At 44.2% G+C, this 20,426-nt stretch overlaps 1 protein-coding gene and 1 long non-coding RNA gene across 4 annotated transcripts; one reads left to right on the top strand and one right to left on the bottom strand.

Annotated features, from left to right (window-relative positions):
- Nucleotides 1-230: 230 nt before the first annotated feature.
- LOC101836886 (T-cell-specific guanine nucleotide triphosphate-binding protein 2) lies at nucleotides 231-8,376 on the bottom strand. Of its 3 annotated transcripts, none has more exons than XM_040748504.1 (3): nucleotides 8,131-8,376; nucleotides 1,385-2,633; nucleotides 231-1,252 (listed from the first exon to the last, which is right to left on the bottom strand). In XM_040748504.1, exons 2-3 carry the CDS (start codon nucleotides 2,612-2,614, stop codon nucleotides 1,238-1,240), a joined length of 1,245 nt encoding a protein of 414 aa, XP_040604438.1. In that variant the 5' UTR covers nucleotides 2,615-2,633; nucleotides 8,131-8,376; the 3' UTR covers nucleotides 231-1,237. The 3 variants fall into 3 exon arrangements, with proteins under 3 accessions (XP_040604438.1, XP_040604437.1, XP_012970178.2); XM_040748503.1 differs by having other exon boundaries at nucleotides 231-1,340; nucleotides 8,131-8,375; XM_013114724.3 differs by having other exon boundaries at nucleotides 231-2,633; nucleotides 8,131-8,373.
- A 9,241-nt stretch (nucleotides 8,377-17,617) lies between these two features.
- On the top strand, nucleotides 17,618-19,496 carry LOC121141310. The gene is made up of 2 exons (XR_005878184.1): nucleotides 17,618-17,998; nucleotides 18,942-19,496. It is a non-coding gene; the product is annotated as an uncharacterized LOC121141310 (long non-coding RNA).
- Nucleotides 19,497-20,426: the final 930 nt, after the last annotated feature.

The following is a 20,426-nucleotide window of genomic DNA, read 5'->3' as shown; positions in this document are numbered from 1 at the left end:
AAGTGACTTCAGTGCCCTCTCCACCCTCCACCCGATTCCACCCCTCATTCCCCATCAGCTTTTTACTGTTACTGCAAACAGCCACACCTGTTCTCACATTAGTGTGTTGGGTTCCCCAGTGTCTCTCACATGTCTTGTTCTTTCCTGGATCTTCTCCTGAAGGAGACACCCCAACCCACCCTACACACAGCAGGAGATTCCTCCCAGAGCCCACTTTAGACACAAATACCTGTTTTCACAGAGGTCCTTTATTAAGAAAAGTTAAAGTGGATACTTTCTGACTCAGGCAGAAAAACAGCCGTGAACAACCTTGTCAGTGCAATTTTGAAGGGTAGAAAAAGGAGAGAAGGAGAGATCTGTGTTAGAATGGGCTAGGATGTGGTGGTAAAGGAGATACGGGATGAGGGAGAAGGGGAGGGGACAAGGGAAAGGAGAAGGGCAACTGTCCCGGAGGGACAAAAAGCCGTCTCTGGACAGGGAGGACAGGGATGGGGAAACACAGGTAAATGGCAGTTTATAAAGGTAAAATGGAAACCCCTGTGTTAGAATGAGGTGTTTAATTTTAATTGGGTATGTTAATTAGGTGAGCCAAAGGAAGTGGCCAAATGAGGGACTAGACCTTTGGTGGCTGACATCAGGAAAGTAATCTAGCAGTTTTTAGCAAGGCAGAGGGAATGGGAGAGAAGGGCAAGGCCTGCCAGAGCCACATGTCCCTTCATCCCCTACTTCACTGCTTTGTCTTGTCACTACCTCCTGGTCGCGTTGCATTTTCCCACTGCAAGCATTTTATTATGCCTTTACCAGTGTTCTCATATTTATAAACCATCCTTCATTGTGGTGAGGAGGGTGTTGAGATGATAACTGAGAAAGAATTGGGTAATGGTAATGCATAGTTCTCATCTTCTTATTGGCTTTTTGTTTTGTGATTTTGTTTGGTTTGGGTTTTGGTATAAATGGCTCAGAAACAGGCTATCTCTTAGCACAGAGACTAGTTGAAAGCAGGTGGTGTGTTACTGCTGGAAATCAAGCATAATTAATCAATGAACACAGAAAACCGGTTATGGCCCAAAACCAATTCACTCATGGGAGAGGTCTCTAAAGGAAAGCAATGGATCTCCTCCATGGGACAGACATTTGTGGACCTTAGGGAAGAGCTGGCCTGGGAGTTTGGAGGAAGCCAACTTGGACACACAAGCCCTGAAATTCATTTACTGTTTAGCTAGGCAGTGTTTACTACTTATATCATCCTCATTTACTGTTTAGCTAGGCAGTGTTTACTACTTATATCATCCTCATTTACTGTTTAGCTAGGCAGTGTTTACTACTTATATCATCCTCATTTACTGTTTAGCTAGGCAGTGTTTACTACTTATATCATCCTCATGAGATGCTTCGCATCATCAGCCACCGTGTCAAGGAATTTTAAGCGTAAAATGTAGACTTTCAGACCCTGGATGATAGAAGACACAGGACCTCCCTTCACCGCACAAAAAGATTCAGTACCCTTTATGACTTTTGCTGGTATGCTGTCATCCTTTACAAGGGACCAGAAATCCAAGCACTTGAGGCAGCCCCTAATGTCTTCCATGGATTTGCCCAACTTTTCAGCAATCTCCTCAATCGATTTGTCATCCAAGCCAAAATAGTTTCGGTATTCCTTCAAGCACTGTTCTTGTTGAGGCAAATCGAAGCCGATCAGGAAGGGCATGAAGGGGATGAAAGACATAGCTGCTGACTTCAAGGCCTCCAGCCAGATCTTCTCCTTAAGAAAGCACTTCTTTATCTCGATGGAAGCATCAGAAATATTGGGCAAGAGCATCGCAAACCTATGGCGCTTGTGCTCAGGGAGCTCCATCAGCAAAGTTTCCTCCAGCTTTGGGAAATCAAAGTCAGCCAGATCGAAGTTGGAGATCAAGAAGACGCGTAGTTCAGACACTCCAATGTGGCTGAGATTAGCCAGACAGTAGTCTCGGATCTCCTGAAGGACCCTTTTCTTTTGGAAGGTCATGGGTTTAGTTTTCTCTTCGTTATATAAGTCACTGTCCACCTTGGTTCTAACAAAATAGAATTTCTTTCCCACATCTTTGATTTTCTGGGCCAGGACAGCATCATTGAGGCTGAACCGAGAGGAAGAAATGATGATAAAGAAGTCATAGCTAGCAAATCCCACTTTTTCTAGATAAATGTCTGGGCGGAAATTGGGAGTTCCGGTCCCAGGCAGGTCCCAGAAGATCACCTGGGGGTATTTGGGATGTTGATAGGGGGTTCTATGCACAGTGGTCTCCACAACCCCGACACTAGCTGAGCCCTCTGCTTCATGGCTCAGCCCTCGCAGGGCATTTATGAAGCTGGACTTGCCAGCCCCAGACTCCCCAATGATAGCAATCTCCAGGGAAGCTTTTTCTGCCACAGCCAGGGTTTCCTTAATCTGGTTCACCATATCACTCAGTTTTCCTTCCTGGAGGGCTTTTTGAATACAGCTGAGAGTTTCTGGAGAGAGTATGCCTCCTGCCTTACTGATTAATGTAGAGTAGTGAGGCAGGAATTCCACAGCCAATTTTTGAAGATTCTTTCCTGATGGATCCTTCAGGAAGGCTGAGATGAACTGGTCCATGGCTGTCACTGTGGCAGATCTGTGAAAGACCAGAGAAGTAAGGGGAGTGGAGTGGCAGTACAGAAACCCACCCCGTCAAGACACACCGGCCCCTGGGTGCCACTCCTGTCCTCACAGACCCATTCATGTCTCTGTAACTCTTCAATATTTCTGGTGCGTTTAGTTGCCACCCCTAAAAAAGGCACACCTATTTTCTGTCTTGTTGACTTCTGTGTCTCAGATTCAGGAGAGAGTGGCCATCCTTGTGGTTTCAGAATAATGACCTCAAAGATATGACACTATAACCCCCAGATTCTGTGCATATATAATTTACACAGCAAAAGTGAGTTGACTGTTGTGATTGACAGTTTTCAGATGGGGTCAATAGTTTGCATTATCTAGATGGGCTCAGTTGCACATTTAATTTTGAACTAATTTTGGATTTCTGGCTTCCAAAACTAGAAGAGAATATATTTCTGTTGTTTCAATCATCCCATAAAAATGGCCCGTATTCGTGGAGTAAGCACAAGTGATATTGCCTCACAAGTATGCAATGGCCAGTGATCAAATCGCAGTAATTACCATACATGACACCTCAAAAAACACTAACACATTTAGTGTCCTTAAGACAGGAACAAAGGATTCAGCTATGAAGAACAATTGTCATGCACATCCTCCAGAAACAATGTTAAAGAGAAGAAAGAAATACTTTCAACTCTCAAACAAAATAAAATGAGCGTGTTAAATTTTTTGTGGCCTATAACCCTGAGTAGTCAGGAGGCTGAGACAGAAGGGTAGCAAGTTCAAGGTCCGCCTGGGCTCCAAAGTGAGTTCATAAGCCTCTTGAACAAATGAGGAAGACTACTGCCAGATTCAAAACATGCAAATCAAGGCACCATCAGGGCCTACCCTATGCAAACAAGTCACCCCTTTGCCCAGCACAAAGGAAGGCCTGGATCCCAGGCCAGGTCCTCCTCCTGCCTCTCTGAGACTGCTTCCAGGTGAGAAGTGGCCTCTCCGTGGCCACCACTGACACAAATCTAAATAAGGTAAGGGAGCCCAAAGTTTGAACATTGGCTTACACACAGGAACTCTGCATACAATTTTATGAACAAGGAATGGACCCGGAAACCGGGGGAGGAGAAGGCGGCCTCCCAAAGACATCCCACCGAGACAGGCCAGCCTCTGCAAGAGAAGCTGAAGGTCTCATTGCAGTCTAAAGTGTGCAGTGAAATCACTTCTTGCTACAGTGAGAAAGATGTTTCCTTCTAGGAGGAATGATAAGGCTGTAGCTGTGTGAGTCGGCGGAAAGTATGGATGGCAGAGAACTAAGAGATGTGTCTCCAGCGGGTTTTAGCGCTGTGCTCTTCCTGGCCCCTGGGCTTTGCTAAGGTGTGCTATGTGTTCCTCATTCATATTCAGAGCCTGTCTGCCAGATAAGCGCCTCTGCTGTGCCTGAAATTAGTGGAACCTGCTAGTTATGGCAGCCCCTATGACTTGCTGACATTTCCACCGTGAAATTCAGTTTTGAAATGTTGATGCATGACAGCTGTGGACCTTGCTGCATTAGACTGAGAGCTGGCAGGAGGCCAGGAGCCACTTGAGAAGTTTGTCCATTTCCCTTAGGGCTCCACAATCTTAGTCTTCAAGCTAAGAGCATGGAAAACATTTCTTCCACTCCATGCTTTAACAGAAAGTACTTTAAAAAAAATCTTGAGTAGTTAACTGGTGTAAACCAGCTCATTAAATCAAGAAATAAAACTTCTAGAAACTTCTATTTTAAAGGTAATGTCAGAGTTGAGCTGTTACTTGTAGTCCGAACCATCTAAATCTGATGAGAATTTTAAGAAAGTTTTTCTTTCTAAACTTATATCCATAAAAGACCTACAGAATAATGTACAAGGTGAAATATCCAATATACAAAATTCCTTTTTGTGTTTATTATGGAAAAGTACACAGAATGTTTACCTAATAGTTTTTATTGAAAACAAAGCTATTTTCATATAATATGTCCTGATCACAGTTTCCTGTCCCTCATCTCCTCCCAGACTTTCCTTGCCTCCCCACTCTTCCAACTCTATTCCTTCTTTGATTCTACTTTAAGAAAACAGACAGGAAAATAAAAAAACTCAAGCAAGGATTTTTTAAATGTGCAAACTAACCAACCAAAAAAAGAAAGAATAAAAGAAAAAGAAACTAATAAAGAGAATGATAAATACACACATATACCATAAAAACTTAAAATTGCAAACCATCATATCCAATCAAGAGACCAGAAAGATTTTTTAAATGTCCAAATAAAGCAATATATGACAACAAAATTCTCCCAAAATAAACCTTTGAGTTTATTTTTTTAGCCATCTACTGCTGGACATGGAGCCTGCCCTTAAAAGTAGTATGTATACCAGTGAGAGTCCCTTGGAGAAATTAATTTTTCCTTTGCAAGTGGTTGCTAATAGCAGAGAATTTCTTGGTTGTGGGTGGGAGCTCATGTCTACCTCCCCATCTCAGTGCTGGGAGCCCAAAGGGCATGGACCTGTGCAGGCCATGGACATGCTGCCCGAGTCTCTGAGAGTTCATGTGTAAACCAGTCCTGTTGTATATTGAAGGCACTATTTTCCTCCTTCCTTTCTTCCTTCCTTCTTCCTTCCTTCCTTCCTTCCTTCCTTACGTCCTTCGTTTCTTTCTTCCTTCCTTTTTAACCTGATAACTTATTAATGGCTATTTAATCACTAAATAAGTGTATTTTAAAAGATATACCATATTTTTTAAAGAAGTCAAAATTTCCATCTCAGTAAACAATAACTAATGAAGTGTGCATCAGGAATTTTAGCTATACCTTTCTGAAATACCACTGTGCTTATTTTTACCCTTAAGCCATATCTCACCAAAGTGATTTTTCAAAAACAAATGCTGGCATTATTTGTAATAGCCAGAACCTGGAAGCAACCTAGATGCCACTCAACTGAAGAGTGGATAGAGAAAATGTGGTACATTTATACAGTGGAGTACTGCTCAGGGGGAAAAAAACAATGGAATCTTGAAATTTGTAGGCAAATGGAAAGCACTAGAAGAAACCATTCTGAATGAGGTAACCCAGTCACAAAAACAGAAACATGGTATGTGCTCACTCATATGTGGATTTTAGACATAGATCAGAGGAGTGCCAGCCTACAATCCCACTGCCAGAGAGTCTGGAAAACAGGAAGGACCCTAAGAGAGATATTCAGGGAAGGGGAATGGGACAGTATGTCCTGAGTGATTGGGAGCATGGGGGGAAGGTGAGAGGGAGAGGGAAGAGAGAGGGAGAAGAGGAATGGAGAGGAGGACATGGGGGAGCAGGAAGGTTGAGTTGGGGGAAGAATAGAGGAGAGCAGGATGAGAGATACCGTAATAGAGGGAGCCATTTTAGGTTTGAGGGGAGATCTGGCACTAGTGAGTTATTGAAATAGTCACCTTCTCTGCTGTTTTTAAAAAGACATTGGCATGGCTAAGGACCATGATACGTGCACTAGGTACTTGGGAGGTTGAAAGGAGAGCTGGGAGTTCAAGGGCAGCCTTGACTCCATGGGCAACATAGTAAAGTCTTGCCTTAAAAAAATATTGGTTTTGTGCCTCAATGAGATGATGGGACAAACTTAGTAGACTTCCTAGGGGAGCAGATGGGAGGAGAGCAGGGAGCGTGGAGAGCTGGAGGAGAGCAGGGAGCCTGGAGAGCTGGAGGAGAGCAGGGAGAGGGAACTGGGATTGGAAAGTAAAAAAAAAATAATTTTAGAAATTGGCTTTTGTAGCCGGGCGTTGGTGGCACACGGGCTTTAATCCCAGCACTTGGGAGGCAGAGGCAGGTGGATCTCTGTGAGTTCAAGGCCAGCTTGGTCTACCTGGCAAGTTCTAGAACAGGCACCAAAACAATATGGAGAAACCCTGTCTCAAAAAACAAAACAAAACAAAACAAACAAAAAAAAATGGCTTTTGTCAGTTTCATGTTTTCAAAACTGCATGGTGTCTCTACCAAGGAAACTAAGGGTTACTTTCAGCAGACAATTTGTGAACAGCATGTGATTGATGGCAAACAGTGTGGACACTGTACATTATTTATAAAACCCAAGAGGATGCCTCTCACTAACTACAAAATGTATATGGACTTCTAGGTCATTAGAGTTGATATTTTATTCGTGGGTTTATAGAGTATTTAGAGCTGAAACAATTTAGGAAAATATATTGAGAAAGGATCTTGTTTATAGAAAATTTTAATATAAAAATTCTTCATTGTAATACCTGTATGACAAGAACTTTGAGTCTTTAAAGAAAAAATTTGAAGAAAATACCAGAAAATGGAAAGCTCTCCCATGCCCTTAGACAGGTAGGATCAACATAGTAAAAATGGCAATCTTACCAAAAGCAATCTACAGATTCAATGCAATACCCATCAAAATGCCAGCATAATTCTTCACAGACCTTGTAAGAACAATACTCAACTTCATATGGAAAAACAACAACAACAACAACAAAAAAAACAGAATAGCCACAACAATCCTGTACAATAAAGAAATTTCCAGAGGCATCACCATCACTGACTTCAAGCTCTGCTATAGAGCTATAATAATAAAAACAGCTTGGTATTGGCACAAAAACAGACAGGTGGACCAATGGAATCTAATCGAAGACCCTGATATTAATCCACACACCTATGACCACCTGATTTTTGACAAAGAAGCTAAAGTTATACAATGGAAAAAAAGAAGGCATCTTCAACAAAAGGCATTGGCATAACTGGATGAAGACATGTAGAAGACTACAGACAGATGGGAGGAGGAGACACACACATGTGCATGTACTTGGGTGAACGCACAAGTACGTTTTTTTTAATTAAAGATATAAAAAAATAAAAGGACTGGGAATGTAGCTTAGTGGTGGAGCCCTACCCTAGCATGTGAGAAGTCCAAGGTTCAATCCCAGAACAAAGAAGAAAGAGGGAGGGGAGGGGAGGAGGAAAGCAAGGAGGAACAGGCAGAAGAATGATCTTATGTCTGATTACTAATGATAGAAGGTGAGTGTTAGAATGAGTAGAGAGTTTGAGCATTATAGAAACCAGACACTTTACTCTCAGGTATATCCTATGAGTGCGAACATGGAAAAGGTTGTCCTCTTATAGACAAGGATGGACATCGTCAGATCTCCCCAAACAGGTTTTTTTTCCTGTGCCAATGTTGAAACATTACTCAGAGTTTTGCTAATTATGAAAACCTCACGGAGTTGTGACAATAACTCCCTGGCAGTGAAAGGTAGACTCAGAACATACAGCCATTTTACAGTGAGTACTGCATAGTTTCGCAGAAGAGCTACCCATAAACATTTTGCCACATCCAAACTTCTCACAACTCAGTACCACCAGCACCAAATGGCAGCTCCAGACATGCGACTCCCTTCTGTGAAATGATGATGACATGACTTGCTGCTTAGCCAAGCCAGCTCTGCCCTGTGCCCACAAAGCTGACACCCGGGTCGCTGCGGAGACAAGGGCTTTTCTCACTCACCAGCTCCAAAGAGCTTCTGCTGTAATCAGAGTCAAAGTTTCCCCCAAAAGAGCAGAAAAGGCTGAGTCTGTCGCTCGCTGCAGCCCTCAGCACAGCCACTAACAGATGCACAGATGTGCCCTCTCTCAGGCAAACACCAAGAACAGAAGCTGAGGAGAGCCTCGGTGGAGTCTGTAGCGACAAGTCCCAGTGTACAAAGAAGGAAAGCTCCTCAGCTGTCTCTGTAAATAGACAGGAGCTGGTTGGTGGTTAACTGAGGCATTTGCAGGAAGCAAAAGTGAAACTTAAGCTCTCTCTGTGCAGAATAACCATTTCCAGGAAAAAGAAAATAAACACTAAGCTTTCAAGATGACCAGAGGATGAAAAGAAGGCTGGAAGATTCAGGGCTAGGAAGGCAGTTTCCTGGAGACCTGTAAGGGGTATTTGGCCAAGACACCTGAGGAATGAGCTCTCTGAAGCCAATGGATTCCTGTGGACAAAGATGAAAACACCAGTGAATGGGGGAAACACATTGCCCAGCAGGAAGAAGGGATGTGTCCTCTGTCTGCCTCATTATCTTTCTTCTCAGGAGCGCTGTGGCTAACTACTCTCATGTCAGCTCCAGAGCGCTCATGAGTCTGGTGTCTCAGAGTCCCAAGCCAAAAAAACAACTCAAGATATGGGATCAGATCACACGCAATGGAAGAACAGGGTATTTCTGAGGGGCTCATAGCGATTACTAATGAGGGGGAAGTTTGTGGGAGTCTTGGTACTGCCTCTGCCCTTCCTTGGTGAGTAGGGAGGAATGAGGAGTACAGGTGATGGTAGAACCTGAAGAAATGAAAGGGACCAGCTGCTGGGCTGTGGCAAAACCTGCATGGGCTCCCAGGATATTTGGAGGCATGTAGACCTAGAGATCGCTGATGGAGTAGAAAATACAAGAAGTTCCTTAGCCCTCACCAACCCTCCCCCGATGCTGTGCTCTTTTCACACCTAGAGCCAAATGCCTCTTGTCACCTGAGTTCATTCTCTGGGTCTCAGGTGTGTTCACTCTCTAGGCTAGTGTGTTCTTCAAAATTACCTAGAGCTTGCAGATGGTAATAGCAACCAACCAGATGTTCCCACTGCTGTAATAGTGGCAAGGGCGCTGATGGGAGTAACCGACAGCTCTGATTGGATTTGAAGCCTGTTCCACAGAAGTTTACACCTGGTACTGAAGACGCAGTGAAACAAACATCAAACAAAAGCAAAAACCCACGGTTAGAGGGCTCATTGGCCCAAAGGGAAGACCTACTGGAACGGTCATCTTGCCAAACTGCCTTCTAAAGGTTTGTGTTTTCAAACGTGTGCTGCTCTCAGCCTGAGGCAGAGAACCATCTTATTCTAGTGTGTGATAGTTACTGCAGAGATTCGTATTCTTCAAAGTGCTGACAAAAAGTGACCAGGGAGGTCTGCTGTAGATGAAATATCTTTGTCGATCCTCTGTTGATTTTCAAGGCTTGGGCAACATCGCAGAAGAAGTAAAGGAAAAGCTGTAGAATCTGGAGCATACAGAGTAGTGTAAAACTGTCCTCTGGACACCTGGACATGGCATGGCTGTTACACATGAGCTCACAGTAGTGATGGTTGCTCTAATAAGACCCACACAAGATCAAGTCAGTCAAAAATGTCAAAATATTGGCTAATATCACTGATGAACATAGCTGCAAAAATCTTCAAATAAAAAATAAATACAGAAGGCCCCAGCTGGTGATACGGCCCCCTCATGTGTTTCTGCTCATGCGACTTCTGTCCACCCACCGGCCAGCCAGGGCCCTCAAGGCCCAGGCTGGAAGACATCCACAGGCTTTCTGGTGCCTTGCACGGCTGGGCAAGCTGGTCCCAGGTTTATGAGCAAATATGTGGTAGGAAAACGGGAGAAAGGGGCCATGGTGACATCTGGGCTGCCAAGGGCCGTGTCTGGGTCCGTGGTCCTACCAGAGCCAAGATCTGTGTGGGCATCCACGGTGCATGTTACCACCAGAGGCCACAGGATGCCCAGTGCCTGGGCTGCCACCTGTGGTCATGTAGCCCCAGGTGACCACATAGGTGTCCAAGGGCTATGCAGCCACTGGAGCCATGCTGGTCTGGGTGGCCTGTGCTGCTATCCAGGACCCCGGTGTCATCCAGGCCTGGGATGCTGCTGAGGGCCCAGCTGCAATTGGGGTCTGTGTTGATATCTGTGGCCTGCGTCACCTCAGGGGACCTTAGGAAGCATGCATGAAAAGATCAGAGGGCCATGCTGAGCCAGCCGTGCCCTTCGGTGGCCCTACTAAAGCTGGCCTTGCCTCTCAATGGACACTACAGCAAGAGAGTTGGCCCCTGCACTCAGAAGGGTTGGCCCCACTTCACCACAGGTGAGGGAGAGCTGACCCTGATGGCATGGGCATAGGAGAGAAGCTGGCTCTGTCCCCTCACCTGAGGAGGGCATCCCAGTGGCCCAGACTGGCCAGCTTGGCTACCACCCAAGCCCACAGCCAGGCCTAGGGTTGCCCCTCTTGGGCCTAAGAAAGGCTCGGATGTGAGGCCCAGTGCAAGCTCCTGAGCCTGACTTCAGTTTAGGGCTGGGATGTGAGGCCCAGTGTAACCTCCTGAGCCTGGCTAGAGTTTGACAACCTGTCTCTAACCTGTAACCACGGCAGGGTGGGGGTGTGGGGTTGACTCAGCCAGACCTGATGTAAGATTGCCCCCTGCCTAACTACTTGCCTATTGGCCCTTAACTCCTCACATCATCTTACCCCATCCTAAGATTCCCATCCCCTACCTCAGTTGTATATAAATTCCTGCCTGTTGGAATAAATCGAGATCCTGCCTCGATAGACTCCGGACTCAGTGTGTGTGTCATCCCCCCCACATGTAACTAATGGGGGGAAGATCTGACTCTTCAAGGACACTCACCATTCAGCTCAGCCCTGGGAAGAGACCAGCTGGACACCGCGCCGCGCCGCCCCCCTCCCCGCTCTACCTGCAGCTAGCAGCTACCTCATCTAGGACATGCTGGAGCTCCTGAAGGGATGGTCCTGTGGAATGGTAACCTATGACTCGGGGCAGCCACAGGAGATTCAGTGAGGATCCAGTAATGATGGCGTACCAGAAACCAGAGGCCTTCAACCAGACCAGTGACTCATTGCAATGAACATGTGCTAGTACAGCTGATGGACAAAAGGATGCTATGTGACACACAGCTTCCAGTGCCACCCACCAGCACAAATGATGAAGAGGTGTTGGCGAGGTGGAAAAGAAGGAGTTTTTCTTTTGTTTTGTTCTTGTTCTTGTTGGTTTGCTCGCTTGATTTGTTTTGTTTTTAACTTTCTTGGTTGGGGGACACTGCAGGGGTGAGCAGAGGATATGAGGGAACTGGGAGGTGGGGGGGATGCAGAGGAGGGGAGGGACATGGAACTGGGAGGTGGGGGGTGTGGGAGGAGGGGAGGGAGAGGGAACTGGGAGGTGTGGGGGGATGCGGGAGGAGGGGAGGGAGAGGGAACTGGGAGGTGTGGGGGGTGCAGGAGGAGGGGAGGGACAGGGAACTGGGAGGTGGGCAGAACTAGGGTGCATGATGTGAAATTCCCCAAAAAAAATCAATAAAGAAATTATGTCTAAAAAAAAGAAAAATAATAAAAAATGAATACAGGTATATCTCAAAAAGATAATCTACCAGGATAAACTTAGTTTTATCCCAGAGATGCAGAGATGTTCTAACATACTTAACTCAACAAGTGTAATAAATCATATGTACATACTTAAAGACAAAACCTCTGTCTTTGCCATGCTGTTCATTTCTGTGCAAAACAAGACTGGTTGATTCTGCATATCCCGGATGCTCGTCTTTGGTTAAAAACTGCAGAGTGTCTGCAGTCCACCTACAACAAACAGCACTCGGAGCAACCCTTAGAGGCTTTATCCTTAAGAATTTCAAAACTCCGGATGAGTGCTTCCAGAGCCAGAAAAGGTTCAAAATCAGTGTGTTTGGAATAAGAAAGAATGCTCTGAGAAAGTTGTTGGCATGAGTGCCACAAACGCCATATGGGACTGCTCTGAAGGAGCTAAGAGTCAATGCCCTCTGAGGAAGAATGGCACAGGAATGTGGGAACACCAGACCTTGAGCAGAGACCCACTTCCCCTTCTGCCTGGGAGTAGGCAGCTGTAAGACAATGTTTAGTAAAAACATGTTTACTAAAAATGATACAATAAGTTCCTGGAAAAGGCCTTCCCACAGAAACCGCCCTGACCTCGACCTTGTCCAAAGACTAACCTCACCTTCAGATTGCACTAGGCCCTATCTCCTAACTTCCTCCCATTTCCTCTACTTTACAGAGATTGCTTATTGCCCCGGGCATTGTATCGTTTTTTTAGTAAACATGTTTTTACTAAACATTGTCTTACAGCTGCCTACTCCCAGGCAGAAGGGGAAGTGGGTCTCTGCTCAAGGTCTGGTGTTCCCACACAGGAAAGAGAAGGTAGGACTCTGAGTGCCCTGGAGGAACTAAGCCCTTGTCAACAGCCTAAGGGAAACAGTGAAGACTGATTGGCATGGAGGTGCCATCAGGTGGAGTTTGAGCCAAACTTTAAGTCCTGAACAGCCAGATCAGACAGAAGAGGGAGGAAGTAGCTGAAGTCAGGACTTGCAACCAGGCAGCTGGGGTGGCTCTGTGTTTTCCTGTAAGCACAGACACTGTGCAGCACATCTGGAAGATGCATTTCCTTCCATCTACCTACCTAGCATGAGAAAGTCCCTAGGTACACAAATGGAACAGCCTGACCCTCAATGATGGAACAACTTATAGTCCATCTTGGCTGAAGCAGCTGGCCATATCACAACCGCAATCAGGGAAGAGAGCAGTGGATTCCTCCTGGTGCCCAGCTCATTTTCTCCATTTTATCCATCCCTGGGTAATCTGCTGAGAGAATAGTCTGGCCCAAAGTGAGGATAGGTTTTCCTACATCAGTTGAAACAGCCAAGATAATCCCCCACATGTATGCCTGGAAAGCCCATCTCCAGGATGTTTCTAGATATTGTCAAGTTGACAGTTAACACTGACTACCACAGATATACAACATGTAATTATCAAATCTATGTAGTTAGAACTTCCATATCCTTAAGCAGTTTTAAATTATTTTGATTCACAGGTAATTTTGTCTATGTTATATGGACAATATAACATATCAGCACAAAGATACAATGTGTTCTAACCAAATCAACATAATTTTGTTACATCATTTCTTAGTTTTGGGCTGGCTTCTTTGGCACTTCAATTTGCTTAGCTATCAAAGCATCAGAGGTTAATTTTTAAATTTCTTATTGTTTGAAAATTTCATATATGTATACAATTTGTTTTTATGAAGTCCACTCCATTGTTGCCCTCTCCAGTTCCTCCCCAATCCCAACTACATGTACTCTTTTTTTTTTCTTTTTGAGTTATGTCACTTTATAATTCTTTTTGGCTTAGAATTCATTATGTAGAACAGGCTGGCGTCAAACTCAGAGATCACCTGCCTCTGTTTCCTGAATGCTAGATTTAAAGGTGTGCCTCTACATGATTCAAAGAGTATAACTAACAATGTACTCTGTTTTAAAAGTCCACTGGGTCCACTTAGTGTTGCCTGTATGCACATGGGTGTAGGACTATCTACTGGACCATGGATTGCCTCTCTGGGAACACATCCCTGAGAAACCTGATTCTTCCTTCCCCAGAAGCCACCTGTTATTAATTGGTCCTCACAAAGGAGTGGATCTTCATGAGCTCTTCTCCCAAACATACTAGGGTTGGAAGAATCTTGATTTTTGTGCAGTTCCTGTTGATACTGTCACAGCTGCTGTGAGTTCATGTGTGCAACACTGCCATAACGTCCAAGAAATAGTGTTTCTCTGAAGATGTTCAGTACCTTCAGCTCTTACAATCTCCCCCTTCCCTCTTCTGCAATATCTCTGAGCTGTGGGAGAGGGGTGTGCTATATAATTACCATTTAGACCTGAGCATTCCACAGTCTCTTATTCTCTGAATGTTTACAAGCTGTTAGTCTGTATGAATCACCAACTACTGTGAAAGGAGAGATGCATTAATCTATGAGTATAATGATGAAAACTTAAGACAAATTTACTACTGTGTCCAGTTAGTAGACTAATAGAATTATAGTCTTCCACTAGGGCCTATGTTATAGCCAATTATGGGTTTTTAGCCCAACTAACAGTACCAGACATGAGTCTGATCTTGTGGCACAGGCTTTAAAACTAGTCAGAAAATTATTGGTTTAGTCCCATAACATCTGTGCCACTGTTGCACCGGTGGGTATATCTTGGCAGAGCATTCAGTATTGTGGCTTGCAGAATTCACAACTGTGTTATATTGCTGATTACTTTTCTTCTCTAGCACCATGCATAGAAACGTATAGTATTATATGAAAGCTACCCAGTAGGGATGAAGATTTCAGCTCGATTTCTCTGTTGTGTGGTGCCTTCAGCAATTGGATCGTAATGTCAAGTTCTGGAGAGAAAGCAAAAGGAATGGTAATAGATGTCTATGGAATCCCAGTGGCCAACAATTCAAAGAGAGGTAACCTATACTTCACACTGAACTTATTATGTGGTAGCCTATGGTGTCTGATAGAAGCATTTCCCCCTCAATTGTAGGGTCAATCTATTTAAACTCATTTTTATATTTTATGAACCTTCTGTAGTAATAGGTTTCCTGTGGCTTCTTCCAAAATCCTTAGTGTTAGTTATCCCTCCCTATTTTCCCTCCTCTTGTGAGAAAACATGTGTTAATACCTTCTTCTCTTTCTAATTCTTTTTCACATGTGGCACTAGATTATTTTCTTTCTATTCCATTATTAGTAAATTGTGGTGGCTTTTACTGAACAGTCTGCTCCTGGTGGCCATTTTCTTGCTTCTGTGTCCTATTGCAGAGACTTCACACATCCTGCACTGTGGCCTCAGTAATAAAATGAGCACAAAGACCACTGTCCCCAATCCATCTCTCTGTACTATATACTCCTGCTTTGGTGTGTAAAACACCCCAGTGTCTGTTCTTAGCTCAGTATTTAATCCATTTCTGTGTTTTCAACATCTATCATCAGGGAGAAAAGACATTTCTGACATGTTGGGAGAGGAAGCTGTGAGCAGCTGACATGCTCTGCTCCTGGTGAAGTCTGTCTCTCCACATGAGATGGTTTGGGTTCTGTTTACATTAAGTGTTCCTACATTGCTCAAGCACATGTTACCAGATATGAAGGACAGACCACTAACTCAAACTGTTACATTTTTCAGCCCCCTGTAGTTCCAGATTATTCTAGATTGGAATGGCTGGGTGAGTGCAGACAGCAGGAGGTTGGTACCATGGCCTGTGGGTTCTATTTCTGATTATCTGAAGGCTCTCCTCCCACACACAGACTGTAATGTAATTAGTGTATTCCTGTCTGAGAACTAACCACAGCTCTTCCTTGGTTTCCTTGTTGGAGTCAAAAGATAGTTCTAGAAATTGAAAATGTGGGTATAGTGCCAAGGTTCCAGATAACTGGAGCCACGACTCAATTATATGGCAATCTGTCACAAATTCACCATGAAGATACTCTATGGTATGAAAAGGAGAGAAAGGACACCATCTATCTTTGTCTCTACAATATAAGTGAAGAGTGTTTTTCAGAGCACCTGGGTGGAGAGTTCATGGAACAGTGGGAGAAGTAACACATGAGTGAACTGTAGGTGTTAAACTTGCTTAATTCAGAGCTAAGACAGCTACAAGTGTCTAAGAGGGACACTATGGTACTCTCTTCAGTTACAAAGCAAGTAATAGGTGACCTTTTCATCTTGGATCCAATGCAAAGCTGTGAAGGTGAATTTGTGTGCACATTCTCTGCCTGTGTGTGTGTGCGTGCGTGCGTGCGTGTGTGTGTGTGTGTGTGTTTGTGTGTGTGTGTGAGAGCTGGTATATGTGTCTACCTGTGTATTGGTATGTGTTCATTTGCATCAGATGACAAAGTACACATAGTTGCTCTTAAAAGTCTGTATTTAACATATGTGGGTGTGAGAGCACAAATCCAGCACTTTCATAGGATAGAGACGTGCTGTGGAAAGTTGTTAATAATCAAAGGTATATGAGGAAAACATTGGCAAACACATAGGGGAAAGGGCAACAGAGAGACCATCCACGTGGGGACATTGCAGTGACATCACAGGAAAACAGACTTGTGCTGTGCATTCTGCACTTACCTATGTTCCCTTTATTTCCACTATCAATTGGCGATTTACCAGAAAAGGACTGCTTTTAAAGCAGGGTCCTGGATGGTTCCAGCTGTGTGTGACCCAAAGCAGGTGTGTGTGGCACCTACATACGTGTGTCAAGGTTTAAGCATGGGAATTCTCATTCCAAACATTAAATGATCACTAATTATTCCCAACAGCCAGTTTTCAAAAAACAAGACCCAAAAGACAGGAAAATTCTGAGGCCAGCTCTAGTGTGAGTGGGTGTACCCTGACTAGTTTTGTGACAACTTGACACAAGTTAGAACTATTTGAAAGGAGGGACCCACACTTGAACCAATGCCTCCATAAGACTGGCTAGTAGTACAGTGAACTCTTTTCTTCCTTTTTCTTTTTGTTTGTTGATTTGTTACTGAGAGAGTGTTTTTCTACACAGCTCTGACTGTCCTAGAACTCACTGTGTAGACCAGACTGGCTTCAAACTCAGAGAGATCCACCTGCCTCTGCCTCCCAAGTGCTGGGATTAAAGGCGTGCACCATAACACCTGGCATGCATTTTCTTATTTAATGATTTATACAGATGGTCCAGCTCATGGTGGACCACTCCTAGACTGGTAGTCCAAGGTGCTATAAAAAGATAGGCCAAGAAACCCAGGAGAGAACTAGCCAGTAGGTAGCACTCCTTGATGGCTTCTGCTTCAGTTCCTGCCACCGGGTTTCTGCCTTGAGGAACTGGCTTCTCTCAATAATGTGGCACTCAATATAAACTGAAATAAACCCTTTCTTCCCCAGGATGCTTTTGGTCATGGTGTCTGGATCAGTCCCATGCTGGTGTCTCAGTCATCAGTCTGGGGTCCATGAGTTCCCCCTTGTTTAGGTCAGCTGCCTCTGTGGGTTTCACCAACAGGGTCTTGATTCCTTTGCTAATCTGGCTTCCCAAAATTAGAATTTTGTGGGTTTTTTTCCCTTTATAGTCCTTTGTCTAACAATAGCCAGGGCCTTACGTAGAGCACTCTCTCTGGTTTGTTTCTGGCTGGTGTCTTTTTAATTAGAACTATCTAGTTTATTAAAACTAAAAATTAAGACAGACTGTTAAATCTCTAAATGACCCAGAAACCACAACAGAAGGATATCTTGCATAGGGCTAGTTGCTATCACCTGAGTTAGCAGTCTCCATTGGGTAAGGGAGAACATCAGGTCAGACCCGGAGTTTCTACAATGAATTGTGCTATGATGGTCACTCCAGAGACTTAGTAAGAGCAGCCTCAAATAGCTTGACCCATCTGTGACCTTGTCTAAAGGATCTCCCTGCTGTTTCATGCAAAGCAGACATTTCTAGGAATAGAAACTGAAACCAATTCTGACAGCAGCCCTTCCATGGAGAGTTAGCATAATTAGAGCTCAGATCCAGCCAGAAAAGTGTAGAACAGGAAGGATAAAGTAACTGGGATCAGGCTGTCCATCCCTAGTGCTCCTCCTTTCTTTATGCAGTTCTTCTGAGAACCTCAGCACTGCACACCTCACCTGTTTTCTTCCTGAACATCCTGAGTGTGAGCTCCAGGTTTAGATCATTCCACAGTCACTCTCTTCACTATAGTGCAAAGAGCTTTCCTAAGACGAGAACATTCTCAGATCAAGCTCGCCACTGCTGAGGTAAGTGAAGAGTTTCTAAGTTCAGCTTGACCAATAACCCTACATGGGTGATACCACTGAGAGTGGAGCACTGACTGGGACAGGAGAGATTGGGGAGTTTTACTCAGGGAGCATTCACGGTAGCCTCCTTCTATGGCCATCTTCTGTGACACAGAGCATCCCAAAGCAGAGAAACAACAGCCCTTCCTTCCACAGCTGAGGGCTGTGCGAGTCTTCTGAAGCAGTCAGGCTTGGAGACAGACAGAAGGATGGTGATCCAGATGTTCTTGGAGTCTATCCTGTAAGCTCCTCATTTGCCCATGGAGATAAAAGCCTAGATCAGAAACAACCACAGTCTTACTTAGGCAGATCAGGTTGAGCACTGAGGCTTTCAGAGATTCTGCCACTCTCAGTCAGTTGCTACTCTGATGGCCACTTTTATAGTTCTTGATGCTTCTCTCTTGCAGTTTGCTGAACACTTGGCACTGCATATTTGCAGGGTTTTAGTTATAATATGACTCTACGAGTTCCCTTTTCAGCCCCATGTATTTGGTGTTCTCCAAGCCTCTTGTATCTACATGGATGTGCTTTTCTGCCTCTAAATTTGTGGGCATTTTTGCTGTGACTGTTTGAGAATGTTTTCTATGCTGTTGGAATGGAGTTCTTCTCCTTCTAACCCAATATATTTCATGGTGTTCCACAGATCATATGTGATCTGTTCATAAGTTTTTCTATTTTTCAAACCTGCAAACAAAACTGCTAATAGATCTGCCAGCCCACAGCGACATGTCTTCACACTGTCCTTAAACAGTGTCACTGAGACCACCATTAACCTTAAGAGAGATTCCCTGAAGCAGAAAGTCTTCCTAGAGGCCCTGAAGGCTGGAGCATTGACCACCATTCCATTGGTTGGCATGATAAGGGATGATTTAGAGGATCTGAATGAAACATTCAATCACTATAGGTCTTACTTTGGGCTGGATGATGCCTCATTGGAAAACATTGCTCAAGATTTTAACATGTCCATGGATGAACTCAAGGACTACCTTCGGTTTCCCCATTTGTTTGAGGAAGACAGCAATGTGCCCTTGGAAGACAAACTATGGAAATATATCCAGCACATTTCCTCAGTTACTGGTGGACCAGTTGTATTTACTACAGAAAGACTTACTATCTGCAGAATCTCTTTCTTGAAACTGCAGCAAATGATGCCATAACACTTCTTAATAGGGAAGATCTTTTGGAAAAGACCCCTGACTACTGGGAATGATGGGAAATGAGACACAAACTCCAATCGGTGTTTATGTCTGGCCTTGCTTTGGACACTGACTCCTAACCTACTCCCGAGTAAAAAACCTTGTCTGTGGAGAGCCAGAGAGTTCATCCTTTTCCTCGTCCTGAGCCTGAAGATTATTGTGGCAAGAGCTCAAGTGTGCTATAGCAGTAGGATAAGTAGAGTCACCAACATTGTGCAAATGCATGAGGAAACCTCACTTCCAATAAACTCATATGTGAAAAACACCCATGATAATAAGGACTTGATTTGTGATTTTGTAGTCAAATGAATCCTGGGTCTTTTACCCCTGTGAAAGTCTTCACACACTTCTGCATTCTCACAGTCAGGTCTGCTTTGACACATTAATTTGAGGGGTCTTGATACAGGGACATCAGGTGCCCAACACTGTGTAGACAAGCACACCTCTCTAAGAGGAAGGAGCCACACAACAGGTGAGGACTGTGATCATTAGCCAAGCTCCGTCCAGGAGGAGCTTGGTTAAGAAGACTCATCACATCTGTAGATCCTCTTGGTCCACATAAATAAAGACATCTATTTCATATCCTTCCCTAGCCAATGTGAGTGAATTGGAAATTCACACTATTTGATTGATAACTGAAAATCTGATTATAAACAGTCTCTCCTTGTAATTTCACTCTTTGAAAAAACCAAAACCAAAACCAAAAAAACCTGCTTCAATGATTTTCTGCCTCTCCCAGGGGCATAGTTGGTACTGCACACATTTGAAATTGGCCAGGAGGGGAAGATGTTGATAACTGCTTTGTACCACTTCCCTGTTGACCATTCATGTCTATTGTGGATTTTCTGATAGTAAGACAGAATGTGAGATGGGCTGAGAACCCTATGAGAGATTATCTTGATATATCACATGGACACCTGGTCTCTCCACCTTTCACCCTCAGATTGGCCTCTCAATACACACACAGACACCTGGTCTCTCAACTTTGACCCACTGCCATCAAGAGTGATGGTTTCTGCCCCCCTCCATTCTGACTGACTCACCCTTTGGATGTCTCCTCCAGAACTCCAGTGGCTACAATACTCAGACATCAAATTTCACTACAGTATCCAGGCTTGGCCTCTATATCCACTACATAATCGATCTAAAAACCTGCCTAACAGCTTTCAGAATCCTAACATTATCCAGAATCT

Source organism: Mesocricetus auratus, unplaced genomic scaffold (genome assembly GCF_017639785.1).
Source record: "Mesocricetus auratus isolate SY011 unplaced genomic scaffold, BCM_Maur_2.0 Super-Scaffold_100007, whole genome shotgun sequence".
Lineage (NCBI taxonomy): Eukaryota > Metazoa > Chordata > Mammalia > Rodentia > Cricetidae > Mesocricetus > Mesocricetus auratus.
This window is presented reverse-complemented; position numbering and strand designations above follow the sequence as displayed.

What these genes read in the sequence shown, in the direction of transcription:
- LOC101836886 (XM_040748504.1), bottom strand. Translation starts at nt 2,614, where the DNA reads ATGGACCAGTTCATCTCAGCCTTCCTGAAGGATCCATCAGGAAAGAAT.